The sequence below is a fragment of the Poecilia reticulata genome, chromosome 20 (genome assembly GCF_904066995.2).
Source record: "Poecilia reticulata chromosome 20, P_reticulata-male-v2, whole genome shotgun sequence".
NCBI classification, from domain to species: domain Eukaryota; kingdom Metazoa; phylum Chordata; class Actinopteri; order Cyprinodontiformes; family Poeciliidae; genus Poecilia; species Poecilia reticulata.
In genome coordinates this window covers 9,738,835-9,758,996 of record NC_088849.1, presented here as the reverse complement: position 1 = coordinate 9,758,996, position 20,162 = coordinate 9,738,835, and the positions used below count along the sequence as shown (strand labels likewise).

General features: G+C 43.1%; 1 protein-coding gene and 1 long non-coding RNA gene across 2 annotated transcripts in view; one reads left to right on the top strand and one right to left on the bottom strand.

Annotated features, from left to right (window-relative positions):
- The window catches only part of LOC145549494 (cell adhesion molecule CEACAM5-like), a 28,244-nt gene extending 19,816 nt beyond the window's left edge, over positions 1–8,428 (top strand). The window contains exons 8-10 of the mRNA XM_081602015.1: positions 6,954–7,256; positions 7,331–7,588; positions 8,403–8,428. Of these exons, the coding sequence (XP_081458141.1) occupies positions 6,954–7,256; positions 7,331–7,588; positions 8,403–8,428 (587 nt within the window). The remainder of the gene's footprint in view (positions 1–6,953; positions 7,257–7,330; positions 7,589–8,402) is intronic.
- A 957-nt stretch (positions 8,429–9,385) lies between these two features.
- On the bottom strand, positions 9,386–10,070 carry LOC145549504 (uncharacterized). The gene is made up of 2 exons (XR_014085484.1): positions 9,531–10,070; positions 9,386–9,457 (listed from the first exon to the last, which is right to left on the bottom strand). It is a non-coding gene; the product is annotated as an uncharacterized LOC145549504 (long non-coding RNA).
- Positions 10,071–20,162: the final 10,092 nt, after the last annotated feature.

Here is a 20,162-nt window from a genome sequence, read left to right as displayed (position 1 = left end):
CACTTGTGCCCCACTGTCCAATAGCATCTGCAACTTGACCCCATTTAGTTGGCATGTCACAGTGCATCTACCACCAATCAGCTGTGCAACATGTTTCCTCTTAGTAAAGTTGTTTTGTTTGATGGGCCTGATGGAGGATGATGTGCTCTCTTCAGGATGCCGCTTTGCAGTGGGGTGGGACTCTGCATTCTCTCTGGTCACTGGTGGTCCCGCCCCAGCGACCTCCCCCAGTTTCCCGACTGGTTGTTCCTCATCAGACAGCCAACCGTTCTGTGTCCCTCTTTCCCGCATTTGAAACAGTGGCTGCAGCTCTCAGTTCCTTCGGAGGCACATTGCTGGCACCTTCGTTTAGCTTCTGGCTTTGTTGGTTGTTTTTGGTGGGGAAAAGGTGTGTGAACGCTTTCAGTCCCTGAACTAAGCATAGGTGTTAAAGCTTTCTCTCAACTCTTCGTCAGTGATGAAACCTGTGCTGTTAGCTCTTGTATGGCAGTACGATTAGCTTGGACTTCTGCCTGCATCTGAACTGTATTCTGATTTTTCTTATCCATCTGCACTGTACTGACACTGACTACCTTTGGTTTGAGAGCCTGACCTAGTCTATTCTGTCTCTCTGTCTCTTCACCTACTGACCTTGTTATCACTTCTAGGATAAAGTCATCAGTAACCTTCTCGTCTGAAAGGTGGGGTTTAAGATCTCGTCGGACATAAGAATATTTTTCACGTATCCCCTGGTAAAGTGAATGTAGAAACACTCCCTGAACTAACTTCTTGTCATACTGGAAACCTGTACTTACTCTGGAAGCAAAAAGTACACGCTGTTTTAACCCCATCAGTCTATACATAAACTGTTGTGGACCTTCTTTATCATTTTGTCTCGCATTGCTCAGTTCCTGAAATAATTCAGTGCTGCTCTTATCTTTAAGTTGTGCTCTGAGAAAACGCTTCAGTTCAGTTACAGTCAGACTATCTTTTGTCATGAGCATGTCTTTAAATGTGCCAAGTTTAATTATTCTGAGAACTGTTCTAATGATCTCAGCCTCAGTGAAACATTCACTCAGTCCTTCATCAATTTGCTTACACAAACAGTTAAAGCTCACATCTGAGTCAGAGTCTGAGATCTGACCAGTATGAATCCGAAATTCTCTTCGTGGGAGTAATGCAGCAACATCTGTCAGTTTTACTAACCCAGTTACCTGATCAGCAACAACTGGTGTTGATACTGTCTTACTCATTACTGAAGCTGCTACAGTCTGCTCAGTCTTGTACACCGATGCAACTTCCTCTTCATCCACTGAATGATGCAGATTCTTTGCTTCTTGGGCTGACTGCAGTTCATTGATGAGGTCACGAAACATCAGCAGGCGCGACATCCCTTGGTCCTCCAGACTCCTCAATCGTTTACTTCTTAAAAAGTCAACGATGAAGTCAAAGAGTTCCACCTCGGATGACTCCTCCCCTGGCACGTCTTCTCCCACCTCATCTTGGCATGATACTGCTAGCTGGTGAAGCAGGTCTCTTTTAGCGTCATTCATCAGTTGGTGAAGCAGCTGCTGGATCTCCCACTGAAGCTCATGTAGCGTCGACATTTCTGGATACCTGAAGTCTTGCCCTTAGGTCATCAGCTCATGGAACAGGAAGTCAGGATCCCTCGGTTCTTTGTTGGATAGCACCAAGCCAGCAGGAGGCGCTATCCAGGACGAGCCCCCAAATTTGTTACCCTGCAACCTTGGATGGCTGAGGGTAATGTATTAGATGATCTTCCCTCAACGTGTGATGCTGTGATATAGAAAAGATGAGACACACACGTCAAGCTTTCTTTAGCATCGAACAGGAAGATTTATTCTTCTTGTGTAATGAACATACTCCATATACAACACTTCTTATGCAATACTTCAGGTATCAAGTTATTTAAGTATGACTGAATAACTGTAATAGCTAGCACTTATCTCTTACACAAAAAATTCTACAAAATTGAAAAAAAGTGCAATTGTCCTTTAATGCTATGTTTCTTTACTAAGCTTCATATAACCAGCCACTGAATGCCATAACAATATTGTCCATCTGGTTTTTGCAATAACTCACAAATAAATATCCATCCATCCATCCATCCATCCATCCATCCATCCATCCATCCATCCATCCATCCATCCATTTTCTTCCGCTTATCCGGGGTCGGGTCGCGGGGGCAGCAGCTTCAGAAGGGAGGCCCAGACTTCCCTCTCCCCAGCCACTTCTTCCAGCTCCTCCGGGGGAATCCCAAGGCGTTCCCAGGCCAGCCGAGAGACGTAATCCCTCCAGCGTGTCCTGGGTCTTCCCCGAGGCCTCCTCCCGGTGGGACGTGCCCGGAACACCTCACCAGGGAGGCGTCCAGGAGGCATCCTTACCAGATGCCCGAGCCATCTCAAATGGCTCCTCTCGACGTGGAGGAGCAGCGGCTCTACTCTGAGTCCCTCCCGGATGACCGAGCTTCTCACCCTATCTCTAAGGGAGAGCCCAGCCACCCTGCCGAGGAAACCCATTTCGGCCGCTTGTACCCGTGATCTCGTTCTTTCGGTCATGACCCAAAGTTCATGACCATAGATGAGGGTGGGAACGTAGATCGACCGGTAAATCGAGAGCTTCGCTTTTTGGCTCAGCTCTCTCTTCACCACGACGGACCAGTACAGCGCCCGCTTCACAGTAGACGCTGCCCCAATCCCCTTGTCGATCTCCCGTTCCCTTCTTCCCTGATTCGTGAACAAGATCCCCAGATACTTAAACTCACAACGTCCCGAGTTGAGGTCAGCAGCGCACCATCCCCACTATAAACAGTGTTGGTGCTGCACTGCTTCCCCCTCCTGAGACGCCGGATGGTGGACCAGAATCGCCTCGAAGCCGTACGGAAGTCTGTCTCCATGGCCTCTCCAAACTCCTCCCACGCCCGAGTTTTTGCCTCAGCGACAACCCGAGCCGCATGCCGTTTCGCCCGCCGGTACCCATCAGCTGCTTCTGGAGTCCCACAGGCCAAAAAGGCCCGGTAGGACTCCTTCTTCAGCTTGACAGCATCCCTCACCGAAGGTGTCCACCAACGGGTTCGAGGATTGCCGCCGCGACAGGCACCAACAACCTTGCGGCCGCAGCTCCGATAGGCCGCCTCGGCAATGGAGGTACGGAACATGGTCCACTCAGACTCAATGTCCCCCACCTCCCACGGAACGTGTTCGAAGTTCTGCCGGAGATGAGAGTTGAAGCTCCGTCTCACAGGGGACTCCGCCAGACGTTCCCAGCAGACCCTCACTACACGTTTAGGCCTGCCAGGTCTGACCGGCTTCCTCCCCCACCACCGGAGCCAACTCGTCACCAGGTAGTGGTCAGTGGACAGCTCCGCACCTCTCTTCACCCGAGTGTCCAAGACATACGGCCGCAAATCCGATGAGACGATGACAAAGTCAATCATCGAACTGCGGCCTAGGGCGTCCTGGTGCCAAGTGCACATATGGACAGGGCGTTGCCTGAACATGGTGTTCGTGATGGACAATCCGTGACGAGCACAGAAGTCCAACAACAGAACACCGCTTGGGTTCAGATCGGGGGGGCCATTCCTCCCAACCACGCCTCTCCAGGTCTCACTGTCATTGCCCACGTGAGCGTTGAAGTCTCCCAGTAGAACAAGGGAGTCCCCAGGAGGGGCACTCTCCAGTACCCCCTCTAAGGACTCTAAGAAGGGTGGGTAATCTGAACTGCCGTTTGGCCCGTAAGCACAAACAACAGTCAGAACCCGTCCCCCCACCCGTAGGAGGGAGGCTACCCTCTCGTTCACCGGGGTGAATCCCAACGTACAGGCGCCCAAATGGGGGGCAACAAGTATGCCCACTCCAGCCCGGCGCCTCTCACCGTGGGCAACTCCAGAGTGGAAGTACGCCCAGCCCCTCTCAAGGAGACTGGTTCCAGAACCAGAGCCATGTGTCGAGGTGAGGCCGACTATTTCTAGCCGGAACCTTTCAGCCTCGCACACTAGCTTCCTCCTTCCCGGCTCTGCTCGTTCAGAGAACCTTTTCATGATATGGTAATTTTTTGAGACAGGTATTTTGAGTTTTCATGAGCTGTACGCCAAAATCATCAGTATTAAAACAATAAAAGACCTGATATATTTCAGTTGGTGTGGAATGAATCTAAAATATCAGACAGTTTAATTTGTATCATTACATTATGGAAAATAATTAACTTTATCACAATATGTTGACCTGTGTATAAATATATACGGATTGATTACAGCTGTGTCTTAGGAAGGCCACATGCAACCCATTCTAGTCATGGGTCTAAATGGCCGTTTTGGTCTAATTTTGAATTTACCCTTATATTTTCACCTTAAAAACTATTTACCTTACCTTGTTTGGTAAGGTAAATAGTAAAATCACAAAGTTTTCTAAACTTTGTGATTTTACAGTGTTTGTTTCCTTTTGACAAAATTTATTATCACATTGGAGCAAAAAACACACACAGAAACAAAATCCGAGTAGAAAAAATATTGATATTTTTACTATAAAACTCACAAAAAATATTGAACAAACCATTTTTACAGTCTAACATGAACATTTTTTAGGTAAATTTTAAGAATTTTTGTACAAACTTAGTAAAAAACAAATTAGTAGTCATATTTTCACCATATTGTGGGTAATTTCCCAGGCGTTTTTTAACAACTATTTACAAAATATGTCAATATTTCCATCACAAATTTTCTCCAACATCACAATTTCCCAACCCTCCCTCCCCCCACTTTCAACTATTTACAATATTTACAAAATGGGTGCCACAAGACAAACAAATTACTTGTGCCATTGTGCAAAGCAGTTTCTGTCCATCAGAAGGCACAGTGGCACATCACAGCCCTCACATTTCCAGGGAGTGTCCTTCCTGACATTGTTCACCTGGAGGCAGTGTCTGCACTGCAGTCTGCCATTTCTGGCATTTTGCTGAGCACTAATGGGCACAGGAATGTGTTCAGCTGCCTTTCTCTTTGGAACACCTGCCATGTCCACACTACAAAGCTGACTGGTCATCTCCACATTGAAGTCTTTGTGCGTCATGGGCTTCACTCCTTTGGCTCACCAACCTAGAGATGGAAATTAGCATGTAATCTGGTTCCGTGTGCATCTACTCCGATTATAATAATTTACTGTACATATCCCATGCCAAACAAAGAAATAAAACAACAAGAACAAAACAAAACAAACCTCATCGTCAAGCTCAAACTCCGAGTCCGAGCCATCTGGCAGCGCGCCTTCGTCCTCTTCACATTCGTGCAGTCATGTAGCAACTCATTTTGACACACTAAAAAACGTCTACAAACACTGCACACACATACTAGCACACTAACTAACACACGTACGGTCAAAAAATCTACTACAAAACACTACTTCCAAAAAAATCTAATCCAAAACACCACTAGCTAAATCCAAAATGTCAACTACGCGCCGTTCTCTCTCCCGCGCTGCTGTTCCGATCGCAAATCAAAATGCTTTCTGATTGGTTGCTTCAGAAATGTGGTGAGTTTGCAGGAACTCGGAAAAATGGCTTTCATGATGCATTCGTTCACTTTTTGGTCATAAAACATCCACTGATTGCACTCAACGTGCGTAAAATGCGCTTTACGTTATGGCGAAAATGATCGATCATATTCCTGGTTTTATTTGGAAGTAAATATAAAACAAAATCAATATAAAAACACTACTTTTATAAAGTTTGAAGTCTCTACTGTCCAACAGAACTGAAATGCACACTTCTCATGCCGTCTTTTTTTTATACGGAAGCCTATTAAATGCATGACGTCATGTCCGCCACAGGGCGGGCGTCGACTAGAACAGTATATATATATATATATATATATATATATATATATATATATATATATATATATATATATATATATATATATATGGATTGATTACAGCTGTGTCTTAGGAAGGCCACATGCATTAAAAGACCAATTTGAAATGTGCTGTTTGCTTAATTCTGCGGTCTGAGAACCAGTCAGTATCCTTTAAAATGTGGACCAACATTTAATGGCTGTGCAAAGCTGATGGATGGATATTGTAAGAAATAAAGGCATAGCCTACTTTATTTTTATTTACTGTCGGCTGCAGTAGTCCCTCTGTTTTCATCTGCCATACTGAGCTGCCGGCTATTGGTAACTCAGCTGCTCCAGTTTCAAACTCTTCTTATTAAAGTAAGAGTTAGAGAGGTAAATATAATTTAAATATTGGCTAACTTAGACAGAAAAAGGAGCTAAGTCTATGAAAGAAATGTAGCAGTTTAGTTAGTTTTGATTTCCAAGGCATAAGGTGGCAGTTTATCAAGATTCAACATAATTAATAAAATAACAAACTGTGGCCTCATTTTTATTTTTAATGCATTTCTTCCTATTGAGCAGTGAAAGTAAATAAAATCTGTGACATGTCTTTTGCTTTATAAGTCCAGTATTTACTTACTGGAGGGTTTTTTGTGAGTGATGCTGAGCCACAGCTAACAGCTAGCTCCTCTCTCCAGCCGCTCTAACGCAGCTTGTGTCATTCAGCAGCGCAGCTGTTGCTCCTCCTTGACTTTGGACTGAACCATTGTTCTAATAATGGTGGGGGGGACCTAAAAATTAATTCTTATGCTTTTCTTAGATGAATGGCAGATTGTCTTCGTTCTTTGTTTCTATTGCCTTTTTTATATTGATATTGTTTCAATACAAGGATTTCTTTCATTATTTCTTTTGCTGGGACATTTCTAAACTTTTCCGAGATTGGGGGGTCCGCGATCCCCCCTACCCCTCTCGCGCGCCACGGGATTTACACCTATGTGTAATCGGAATCTTGATATGCGACAGACCCGAGGGATTAAACACTCAACAATCATGTTTTCTTACATATATAAATATGTGACACACACATAGAACATCAGTTAAATGTGTGTCTAATGTGAAATTTCAGATGCTTCTCTGATTCCCAGCATTAATGTTCCGCCTGACCTGAAGGAGCATGAGTTTGTCACTGTAACCTGCTCAGCTTCACCTCTGTGTCCAGAGGTGAAGCCTTCTGAACTCACCTGGAATCTCCAACAAGACTGTGTTGTAAAAACAGAGAAACACACAGATGGAACCTTTACAACTAAAAACCAGAAGAACATCACTCTGTCAGACACACATGATGGATACAACATCACATGTTCTGCCAGATATCCTGTGATTGGAGGAGACAAGACATTAGAGAAAGAAGTGACTCTCAGTGTTTCATGTAAGTGATCCTATCAGCAGGTCATGGTTCAGCTGTTTCTGATCAATAAAGTTCATGTGTCTCATTTTCCTCAGATGCTCCTAGAAACACCTCAGCATCCATCAGTCCATCAGGTTTGGTGTCACCAGGTAGCTGGGTGGAGCTGAGCTGCTCCAGCAGAGCCAAACCTCCACCCAGATTCACCTGGTTCAAGAACAGCGAACATGGATCCTTTAACGTCTCTTCAGGGCAGGTTTACAGCTTCAGTGCTACTGAGCCGGGAGTGTTTTACTGTGAGGCCACAAATGAGCTTGGTAGTGAGAGATCAAAAATCATCTGTCTTGACATCAATGGTAATGCATGTTTTTTTTTAAAAACATAATTTCATGTCTACTCATAATAAATATATACATGTCCTTCTAAAAAATTAGCATATTGTGATAAAGTTCTTTATTTTCCATAATGTAATGATAAAAATTAAACTGTCATATATTTTAGATTCTTTGCACACCAACTGAAATATTTCAGGTCTTTTATTGTTTTAATACTGATGATTTTGGCGTACAGCTCATGAAAACCCAAAAGCCCTGTCTCAAAAAATTAGCATATTTCATCCGACCAATGAAAGAAAAGTGTTTTAATACCAGAAAAGTCAACCTTCAAATACTTATGTTCAGTTATGCACTCAATACCTGGTCAGGAATCCTTTTGCAGCCTTCAATGCGGCGTGGCATGGAGGCAATAAGCCTGTGGCACTGCGGAGGTGTTATGGAGGCCCAGGATGCTTCGATAGCGGCCTTAAGCTCATCCAGAGTGTTGGGTGTTGCTTCTCTCAACTTTCTCTTCACAATATCCCACAGATTCTCTATGGGGTTCAGGTCAGGAGAGTTGGCAGGCCAATTGAGCACAGTAATACCATGGTCAGTGGTTTTGGCACTGTGAGCAGGTGCCAAGTTGTGCTGAAAAATGAAATCTTCATCTCCATAAAGCTTTTCAGCAGATGGAAGCATGAAGTGCTCCAAAGTCTCCTGATAGCTGCTGCATTGACCCTGCCCTTGATAAAACACAGTGGACCAACACCAGCAGCTGACATGGCTCCCCAGATCATCACTGACTGTGGGTTCTTGACACTGGACTTCTGGCATTTTGGCATTTCCTTCTCCCCAGTCTTCCTCCAGACTTTGGCACCTTGAGTTTTGAATGACATGCAAAATTTGCTTTCATCCGAAAAAAGTACTTTGGACCACTGATCAACAGTCCAGTGCTGCTTCTCTGTAGCCCAGGTCAGGCGCTTCTGCCACCGTTTCTGGTTCAAAAGTGGCTTGACCTGGGGAATGCAGCACCTATAGCCCCTTTCCTGCACACGCCTGTGCACGGTGGCTCTAAATGTTTCTACTCCAGACTCAGTCCACTGCTTCCACAGGTCCCCCAAGGTCTGGAATCGGCCCTTCTCCACAATCTTCCTCAGGGTCCGGTCACCTCTTCTCGTTGTGCAGCGTTTTCTGCCACGCTTTTTCCTTCCCACAGACTTCCCACTTCATACAGCACTCTGCAAACATGCTATTCGTTCAGAAATGTATTTCTGTGTCTTACCCTCTTGTTGAAGGTGTCAATGATGGCCTTCTGGACAGCAGTCAGGTCAGCAGTCTTACCCATGATTGCGGTTTTGAGTAATGAAGTTTTTAAAAGCCTCAGGAATCTTTTGCAGGTGTTTAGAGTTACTTTGTTGATTCAGATGAGGTTAACTGCTCGTTCAGAGAACCTTTTCATGATATGCAAATTTTTTGAGACAGGTATTTTGGGTTTTTATGAGCTGTACGCCAAAATCATCAGTATTAAAACAATAAAAGACCTGATAGATTTCAGATGGTGTGGAATAAATCTAAAATATCAGACAGTTTAATTTCTATCATTACATTATGGAAAATAATTAACTTTATCACAATATGCTAATTTTTTGACCTGTGTGTGGATTATATATATATATATACACAGATTGATTACAGCTGTGTCTTAGGAAGGCCACATGCATTAAAAGACCAATTTGAAATGTGCCGTTTTCTTAATTCTGCGGTCTGAGAACCAGTCAGTTGTCATGTTGGCTTTAAGGTTGCGAACCCACATGCAAGAACACAATCAGACAGAGCGAGTCAGAAACAATGATGTTTATTGAAGGGTCAGGGAGCTGGTGGCGAAGCCGAATCGGCGGACCGGTTCTTCTACTGCCAACGGGAAAAAGCAGGGTTAGCGGGAACTCAGCGGAGTTTCTCCAGGAAATGACTGAGGTGAGCTTACTTGGGGTGGAGGTATTTGGGGCGAAGCGGAGCGCGAGCCAAGAGTCCGTTGACGAGCGAAACGTAGCTCTGATGTCGGGCACGGCCTGGAGCCTGATCCGTCCAGGCGGTCCTCCGGGAAGTTCGGGCGTGGGCCTCCTGGCCCGTAGCGTCCCGAAGGGGAAATCCCGGAGAGGGATCGACGAGGGGAGATCACGCACACACACACAGGAAGTGGCCTCTGACCGGCAACACCGGCAGCGTCGGGAAATCACACAGGAGGGAGGTGATCCACAGCGGGGAGACAGACTTACACGAATGCGGGGGCAGCTGGTTTCCGGGAAACAACTAGGAGACGGCGGGAGAATCTGGCGAGGGAGACAACAAGGGGTTAGACGAGAGTAATCACAGAAGGCCTCTTTCTGGAACGCTGGTTACCGTGGTAGGCAAACACTCAGGCGGTGAGACGGAGTGTAGCTGTTGCTTATATCGCAGGTCCACGCCCTCTAAACCAGCTGCAGGTGTGTGTCCGGGTTGAACCAGGACACTTCTCAGGGGTGGAGCATGGGTGACATCTACTGGATGTCTTGAGAAGTGGTGGTTCCAGGGACAGGTGGAAATAAAACTAACTAAAGGAAAACAAATTAAGAAACTAGGAAAAGGGGAGGACAAACAGACTCTGACATCAGTATCCTTTAAAATGTGGACCAACATTTAATGGCTGTGCAAATCTGATGGATGGATATTTTAAGAAATAAAGGCATAGCCTACTTTATTTTTATTTACTGTCGGCTGCAGTAGCCCCTCTGTTTTCGTCTCCCATACTGAGCTGCCGGCTATTGGTAACTCAGCTGCTCCAGTTTCAAACTCTTCTTATTAAAGTAAGAGTTAGAGAGGTAAATATAATTGAAATATTGGCTAACTTAGACAGAAAAAGGAGCTAAGTCTATGAAAGAAATGTAGCAGTTTAGTTAGTTTTGATTTCCAAGGCATAAGGTGGCAGTTTATCATGATTCAACATAAGTAATAAAATAACGAACTGTGGCCTAATTTTTATTGTTAATGCGTTTCTTTCTATTGAGCAGTGAAAGTAAATAAAATCTGTGACATGTCTTTTGCTTTATAAGTCCAGTATTTACTTACTGGAGGGTTTTTTGTGAGTGATGCTGAGCCACAGCTAACAGCTAGCTCCTCTCTCCAGCCGCTCTAACGCAGCTTGTGTCATTCAGCAGCGCAGCTGTTGCTCCTCCTTGACTTTGGACTGAACCATTGTTCTAATAATGGTGGGGGGACCTAAAAATTAATTCTTATGCTTTTCTTAGATGAATGGCAGATTGTCTTCGTTCTTTGTTTCTATTGCCTTTTTTATATTGATATTGTTTCAATACAAGGATTTCTTTTATTATTTCATTTGCTGGGACAGTTCTAAACTTTTCCGAGATTGGGGGGTCCGCAATCCCCCCCCACTCTCGCGCGCCACGGGATTTACACCTATGTGTAATCGGAATCTTGATACGCGACAGACCCGAGGGATTAAACACTCAACAATCATGTTTTCTTACATATTTATATATGTATAAATATGTACATATTTATACATATAAATATGTACATATTTATATGTACATATGTGCTCTATGTGACACACACATAGAACATCAGTTAAATGTGTGTCTAATGTGAAATTTCAGATGCTTCTCTGATTCCCAGCATTAATGTTCCGCCTGACCTGAAGGAGCATGACTCTGTCACTGTAACCTGCTCAGCTTCACCTCTGTGTCCAGAGGTGAAGCCTTCTGAACTCACCTGGAATCTCCAACAAGTCTCTGTTGTAAAACCAGAGAAAAACACAGATGGAACCTTTACAACTAAAATCCAGATGAGATTCACTCTGTCAGACACACATGATGGATACAACATCACATGTTCTTCCAGATATCCTGTAATTGGAGGAGACAAGACAGCAGAGACAAAAGTGACTCTCAGTGTTTCATGTAAGTGATCCTATCAGCAGGTCATGGTTCAGCTGTTTCTGATCAATAAAGTTCATGTGTCTCATTTTCCTCAGATGCTCCTAGAAACACCTCAGCATCCATCAGTCCATCAGGTTTGGTGTCAACAGGTAGCTGGGTGGAGCTGAGCTGCTCCAGCAGAGCCAAACCTCCACCCAGATTCACCTGGTTCAAGAAGAACAGAGGTGGACCCTTTAACGTCTCTTCAGGGCAGGTTTACAGCTTCAGTGCTATTGAGCCGGGAGTGTTTTACTGTGAGGCCACAAATGAGCTTGGTAGTGAAGGATCAAAAATCATCTGTCTTGACATCAATGGTAATGCCTGTTTTTTTTTAAAAACATAATTTCATGTCTACTCATAATAAATATATATACAGGTCCTTCTAAAAAATTAGCATATTGTGATAAAGTTCTTTATTTTCCATAATGTAATGATAAAAATTAAACTGTCATATATTTTAGATTCATTGCACACCAACTGAAATATTTCAGGTCTTTTATTGTTTTAATACTGATGATTTTGGCGTACAGCTCATGAAAACCCAAAAGCCCTGTCTCAAAAAATTAGCATATTTCATCCGACCAATGAAAGAAAAGTGTTTTAATACCAGAAAAGTCAACCTTCAAATACTTATGTTCAGTTATGCACTCAATACCTGGTCAGGAATCCTTTTGCAGCCTTCAATGCGGCGTGGCATGGAGGCAATAAGCCTGTGGCACTGCGGAGGTGTTATGGAGGCCCAGGATGCTTCGATAGCGGCCTTAAGCTCATCCAGAGTGTTGGGTGTTGCTTCTCATACTTTCTCTTCACAATATCCCACAGATTCTCTATGGGGTTCAGGTCAGGAGAGTTGGCAGGCCAATTGAGCACAGTAATACCATGGTCAGTGGTTTTGGCACTGTGAGCAGGTGCCAAGTTGTGCTGAAAAATGAAATCTTCATCTCCATAAAGCTTTTCAGCAGATGGAAGCATGAAGTGCTCCAAAGTCTCCTGATAGCTGCTGCATTGACCCTGCCCTTGATAAAACACAGTGGACCAACACCAGCAGCTGACATGGCTCCCCAGATCATCACTGACTGTGGGTTCTTGACACTGGACTTCTGGCATTTTGGCATTTCCTTCTCCCCAGTCTTCCTCCAGACTTTGGCACCTTGAGTTTTGAATGACATGCAAAATTTGCTTTCATCCGAAAAAAGTACTTTGGACCACTGATCAACAGTCCAGTGCTGCTTCTCTGTAGCCCAGGTCAGGCGCTTCTGCCACCGTTTCTGGTTCAAAAGTGGCTTGACCTGGGGAATGCAGCACCTATAGCCCCTTTCCTGCACACGCCTGTGCACGGTGGCTCTAAATGTTTCTACTCCAGACTCAGTCCACTGCTTCCACAGGTCCCCCAAGGTCTGGAATCGGCCCTTCTCCACAATCTTCCTCAGGGTCCGGTCACCTCATCTCGTTGTGCAGCGTTTTCTGCCACGCTTTTTCCTTCCCACAGACTTCCCACTTCATACAGCACTCTGCAAACATGCTATTCGTTCAGAAATGTATTTCTGTGTCTTACCCTCTTGTTGAGGGTGTCAATGATGGCCTTCTGGACAGCAGTCAGGTCAGCAGTCTTACCCATGATTGCGGTTTTGAGTAATGAACCAGGCTGGGAGTTTTTAAAAGCCTCAGGAATCTTTTGCAGGTGTTTAGAGTTACTTTGTTGATTCAGATGATGAGGTTAACTGCTTGTTCAGAGAAACTTTTCATGATATGCTAATTTTTTGACACAGGTATTTTGGGTTTTCATGAGCTGTACGCCAAAATCATCAGTATTAAAACAATAAAAGACCTGAAATATTTCAGATGGTGTGGAATAAATCTAAAATATCAGACAGTTTAATTTTTATCATTACATTATGGAAAATAATGAACTTTATCACAATATGCTAATTTTTTGACCTGTGTGTGGATTATATATATATATATATATATATATATATATATACGCATTGATTACAGCTGTGTCTTAGGAAGGCCACATGCATTAAAAGACCAATTTGAAATGTGCTGTTTTCTTAATTCTGCGGTCTGAGAACCAGTCAGTATCCTTTAAAATGTGGACCAACATTTAATGGCTGTGCAAATCTGATGGATGGATATTTTAAGAAATAAAGGCATAGCCTACTTTATTTTTATTTACTGTCGGCTGCAGTAGCCCCTCTGTTTTCGTCTCCCATACTGAGCTGCCGGCTATTGGTAACTCAGCTGCTACAGTTTCAAACTCTTCTTATTAAAGTAAGAGTTAGAGAGGTAAATATAATTGAAATATTGGCTAACTTAGACAGAAAAAGGAGCTAAGTCTATGAAAGAAATGTAGCAGTTTAGTTAGTTTTGATTTCCAAGGCATAAGGTGGCAGTTTATCATGATTCAACATAAGTAATAAAATAACGAACTGTGGACTAATTTTTATTGTTAATTCGTTTCTTTCTATTGAGCAGTGAAAGTAAATAAAATCTGTGACATGTCTTTTGCTTTATAAGTCCAGTATTTACTTACTGGAGGGTTTTTTGTGAGTGATGCTGAGCCACAGCTAACAGCTAGCTCCTCTCTCCAGCCGCTCTAACGCAGCTTGTGTCATTCAGCAGCGCAGCTGTTGCTCCTCCTTGACTTTGGACTGAACCATTGTTGTAATAATGGTGGGGGGGACCTAAAAATTAATTCTTATGCTTTTCTTAGATGAATGGCAGATTGTCTTCGTTCTTTGTTTCTATTGCCTTTTTTATATTGATATTGTTTCAATACAAGGATTTCTTTCATTATTTCTTTTGCTGGGACAGTTCTAAACTTTTCCGAGATTGGGGGGTCCGCAATCCCCCCCCACTCTCGCGCGCCACGGGATTTACACCTATGTGTAATCGGAATCTTGATACGCGACAGACCCGAGGGATTAAACACTCAACAATCATGTTTTCTTACATATTTATATATGTATAAATATGTACATATTTATACATATAAATATGTACATATTTATATGTACATATGTGCTCTATGTGACACACACATAGAACATCAGTTAAATGTGTGTCTAATGTCTGTCTAATGTGTGTCTAATGTGAAATTTCAGATGCTTCTCTGATTCCCAGCATTAATGTTCCGCCTGACCTGAAGGAGCATGACTCTGTCACTGTAACCTGCTCAGCTTCACCTCTGTGTCCAGAGGTGAAGCCTTCTGAACTCACCTGGAATCTCCAACAAGTCTCTGTTGTAAAACCAGAGAAAAACACAGATGGAACCTTTACAACTAAAATCCAGATGAGATTCACTCTGTCAGACACACATGATGGATACAACATCACATGTTCTTCCAGATATCCTGTAATTGGAGGAGACAAGACAGCAGAGACAAAAGTGACTCTCAGTGTTTCATGTAAGTGATCCTATCAGCAGGTCATGGTTCAGCTGTTTCTGATCAATAAAGTTCATGTGTCTCATTTTCCTCAGATGCTCCTAGAAACACCTCAGCATCCATCAGTCCATCAGGTTTGGTGTCAACAGGTAGCTGGGTGGAGCTGAGCTGCTCCAGCAGAGCCAAACCTCCACCCAGATTCACCTGGTTCAAGAAGAACAGAGGTGGACCCTTTAACGTCTCTTCAGGGCAGGTTTACAGCTTCAGTGCTATTGAGCCGGGAGTGTTTTACTGTGAGGCCACAAATGAGCTTGGTAGTGAAGGATCAAAAATCATCTGTCTTGACATCAATGGTAATGCCTGTTTTTTTTTAAAAACATAATTTCATGTCTACTCATAATAAATATATATACAGGTCCTTCTAAAAAATTAGCATATTGTGATAAAGTTCTTTATTTTCCATAATGTAATGATAAAAATTAAACTGTCATATATTTTAGATTCATTGCACACCAACTGAAATATTTCAGGTCTTTTATTGTTTTAATACTGATGACTTTGGCGTACAGCTCATGAAAACCCAAAAGCCCTGTCTCAAAAAATTAGCATATTTCATCCGACCAATGAAAGAAAAGTGTTTTAATACCAGAAAAGTCAACCTTCAAATACTTATGTTCAGTTATGCACTCAATACCTGGTCAGGAATCCTTTTGCAGCCTTCAATGCGGCGTGGCATGGAGGCAATAAGCCTGTGGCACTGCGGAGGTGTTATGGAGGCCCAGGATGCTTCGATAGCGGCCTTAAGCTCATCCAGAGTGTTGGGTGTTGCTTCTCATACTTTCTCTTCACAATATCCCACAGATTCTCTATGGGGTTCAGGTCAGGAGAGTTGGCAGGCCAATTGAGCACAGTAATACCATGGTCAGTGGTTTTGGCACTGTGAGCAGGTGCCAAGTTGTGCTGAAAAATGAAATCTTCATCTCCATAAAGCTTTTCAGCAGATGGAAGCATGAAGTGCTCCAAAGTCTCCTGATAGCTGCTGCATTGACCCTGCCCTTGATAAAACACAGTGGACCAACACCAGCAGCTGACATGGCTCCCCAGATCATCACTGACTGTGGGTTCTTGACACTGGACTTCTGGCATTTTGGCATTTCCTTCTCCCCAGTCTTCCTCCAGACTTTGGCACCTTGAGTTTTGAATGACATGCAAAATTTGCTTTCATCCGAAAAAAGTACTTTGGACCACTGATCAACAGTCCAGTGCTGCTTCTCTGTAGCCCAGGTCAGGCGCTTCTGCCACCGTTTCTGGTTCAAAAGTGGCTTGACCTGGGGAATGCAGCACCTATAGCCCCTTTCCTGCACACGCCTGTGCACGGTGGCTCTAAATGTTTCTACTCCAGACTCAGTCCACTGCTTCCACAGGTCCCCCAAGGTCTGGAATAGGCCCTTCTCCACAATCTTCCTCAGGGTCCGGTCACCTCATCTCGTTGTGCAGCGTTTTCTGCCACGCTTTTTCCTTCCCACAGACTTCCCACTTCATACAGCACTCTGCAAACATGCTATTCGTTCAGAAATGTATTTCTGTGTCTTACCCTCTTGTTGAGGGTGTCAATGATGGCCTTCTGGACAGCAGTCAGGTCAGCAGTCTTACCCATGATTGCGGTTTTGAGTAATGAACCAGGCTGGGAGTTTTTAAAAGCCTCAGGAATCTTTTGCAGGTGTTTAGAGTTACTTTGTTGATTCAGATGATGAGGTTAACTGCTTGTTCAGAGAAACTTTTCATGATATGCTAATTTTTTGACACAGGTATTTTGGGTTTTCATGAGCTGTACGCCAAAATCATCAGTATTAAAACAATAAAAGACCTGAAATATTTCAGATGGTGTGGAATAAATCTAAAATATCAGACAGTTTAATTTTTATCATTACATTATGGAAAATAATTAACTTTATCACAATATGCTAATTTTTTGACCTGTGTGTGGATTATATATATATATATATATATATATATATATATATATATATATATATATATATATATATATATATATATATATATATATATATACAGATTGATTACACCTGTGTCTTAGGAAGGCCACATGCATTAAAAGACCAATTTGAAATGTGCTGTTTTCTTAATTCTGCGGTCTGAGAACCAGTCAGTATCCTTTAAAATGTGGACCAACATTTAATGGCTGTGCAAATCTGATGGATGGATATTTTAAGAAATAAAGGCATAGCCTACTTTATTTTTATTTACTGTCGGCTGCAGTAGCCCCTCTGTTTTCGTCTCCCATACTGAGCTGCCGGCTATTGGTAACTCAGCTGCTACAGTTTCAAACTATTCTTATTAAAGTAAGAGTTAGAGAGGTAAATATAATTTAAATATTGGCTAACTTAGACAGAAAAAGGAGCTAAGTCTATGAAAGAAATGTAGCAGTTTAGTTAGTTTTGATTTCCAAGGCATAAGGTGGCAGTTTATCATGATTCAAAATAAGTAATAAAATAACGAACTGTGGCCTCATTTTTATTGTTAATTCGTTTCTTTCTATTGAGCAGTGAAAGTAAATAAAATCTGTGACATGTCTTTTGCTTTATAAGTCCAGTATTTACTTACTGGAGGGTTTTTTGTGAGTGATGCTGAGCCACAGCTAACAGCTAGCTCCTCTCTCCAGCCGCTCTAACGCAGCTTGTGTCATTCAGCGGCGCAGCTGTTGCTCCTCCTTGACTTTGGACTGAACCATTGTTCTAATAATGGTGGGGGGGACCTAAAAATTAATTCTTATGCTTTTCTTAGATGAATGGCAGATTGTCTTCGTTCTTTGTTTCTATTGCCTTTTTTATATTGATATTGTTTCAATACAAGGATTTCTTTTATTATTTCATTTGCTGGGACAGTTCTAAACTTTTCCGAGATTGGGGGGTCCGCAATCCCCCCCCACTCTCGCGCGCCCCGGGATTTACACCTATGTGTAATCGGAATCTTGATACGCGACAGACCCGAGGGATTAAACACTCAACAATCATGTTTTCTTACATATTTATATATGTATAAATATGTACATATTTATACATATAAATATGTACATATTTATATGTACATATGTGTTCTATGTGACACACACATAGAACATCAGTTAAATGTGTGTCTAATGTGTCTAATGTGTGTCTAATGTGTGTCTATTGTGTGTCTAATGTGAAATTTCAGATGCTTCTCTGATTCCCAGCATTAATGTTCCGCCTGACCTGAAGGAGCATCAGTTTGTCACTGTAACCTGCTCAGCTTCACCTCTGTGTCCAGAGGTGAAGCCTTCTGAACTCACCTGGAATCTCCAACAAGTCTCTGTTGTAAAACCAGAGAAAAACACAGATGGAACCTTTACAACTAAAATCCAGATGAGATTCACTCTGTCAGACACACATGATGGATACAACATCACATGTTCTGCCAGATATCCTGTAATTGGAGGAGACAAGACAGCAGAGACAAAAGTGACTCTCAGTGTTTCATGTAAGTGATCCTATCAGCAGGTCATGGTTCAGCTGTTTCTGATCAATAAAGTTCATGTGTCTCATTTTCCTCAGATGCTCCTAGAAACACCTCAGCATCCATCAGTCCATCAGGTTTGGTGTCAACAGGTAGCTGGGTGGAGCTGAGCTGCTCCAGCAGAGCCAAACCTCCACCCAGATTCACCTGGTTCAAGAAGAACAGAGGTGGATCCTTTAACGTCTCTTCAGGGCAGGTTTACAGCTTCAGTGCTATTGAGCCGGGAGTGTTTTACTGTGAGGCCACAAATGAGCTTGGTAGTGAAGGATCAAAAATCATCTGTCTTGACATCAATGGTAATGCCTGTTTTTTTTAAAACATAATTTCATGTCTACTCATAATAAATATATATACAGGTCCTTCTAAAAAATTAGCATATTGTGATAAAGTTCTTTATTTTCCATAATGTAATGATAAAAATTAAACTGTCATATATTTTAGATTCATTGCACACCAACTGAAATATTTCAGGTCTTTTATTGTTTTAATACTGATGATTTTGGCGTACAGCTCATGAAAACCCAAAAGCCCTGTCTCAAAAAATTAGCATATTTCATCCGACCAATGAAAGAAAAGTGTTTTAATACCAGAAAAGTCAACCTTCAAATACTTATGTTCAGTTATGCACTCAATACCTGGTCAGGAATCCTTTTGCAGCCTTCAATGCGGCGTGGCATGGAGGCAATAAGCCTGTGGCACTGCGGAGGTGTTATGGAGGCCCAGGATGCTTCGATAGCGGCCTTAAGCTCATCCAGAGTGTTGGGTGTTGCTTCTCTCAACTTTCTCTTCACAGTATCCCACAGATTCTCTATGGGGTTCAGGTGAGGAGAGTTGGCAGGCCAATTGAGCACAGTAATACCATGGTCAGTGGTTTTGGCACTGTGAGCAGGCGCCAAGTTGTGCTGAAAAACGAAATCTTCATCTCCATAAAGCTTTTCAGCAGATGGAAGCATGAAGTGCTCCAAAGTCTCCTGATAGCTGCTGCATTGACCCTGCCCTTGATAAAACACAGTGGACCAACACCAGCAGCTGACATGGCTCCCCAGATCATCACTGACTGTGAGTTCTTGACACTGGACTTCTGGCATTTTGGCATTTCCTTCTCCCCAGTCTTCCTCCAGACTTTGGCACCTTGAGTTTTGAATGACATGCAAAATTTGCTTTCATCCGAAAAAAGTACTTTGGACCACTGATCAACAGTCCAGTGCTGCTTCTCTGTAGCCCAGGTCAGGCGCTTCTGCCACCGTTTCTGGTTCAAAAGTGGCTTGACCTGGGGAATGCAGCACCTATAGCCCCTTTCCTGCACACGCCTGTGCACGGTGGCTCTAAATGTTTCTACTCCAGACTCAGTCCACTGCTTCCACAGGTCCCCCAAGGTCTGGAATAGGCCCTTCTCCACAATCTTCCTCAGGGTCCGGTCACCTCTTCTCGTTGTGCAGCGTTTTCTGCCACGCTTTTTCCTTCCCACAGACTTCCCACTTCATACAGCACTCTGCAAACATGCTATTCGTTCAGAAATGTATTTCTGTGTCTTACCCTCTTGTTGAAGGTGTCAATGATGGCCTTCTGGACAGCAGTCAGGTCAGCAGTCTTACCCATGATTGCGGTTTTGAGTAATGAACCAGGCTGGGAGTTTTTAAAAGCCTCAGGAATCTTTTGCAGGTGTTTAGAGTTACTTTGTTGATTCAGATGATGAGG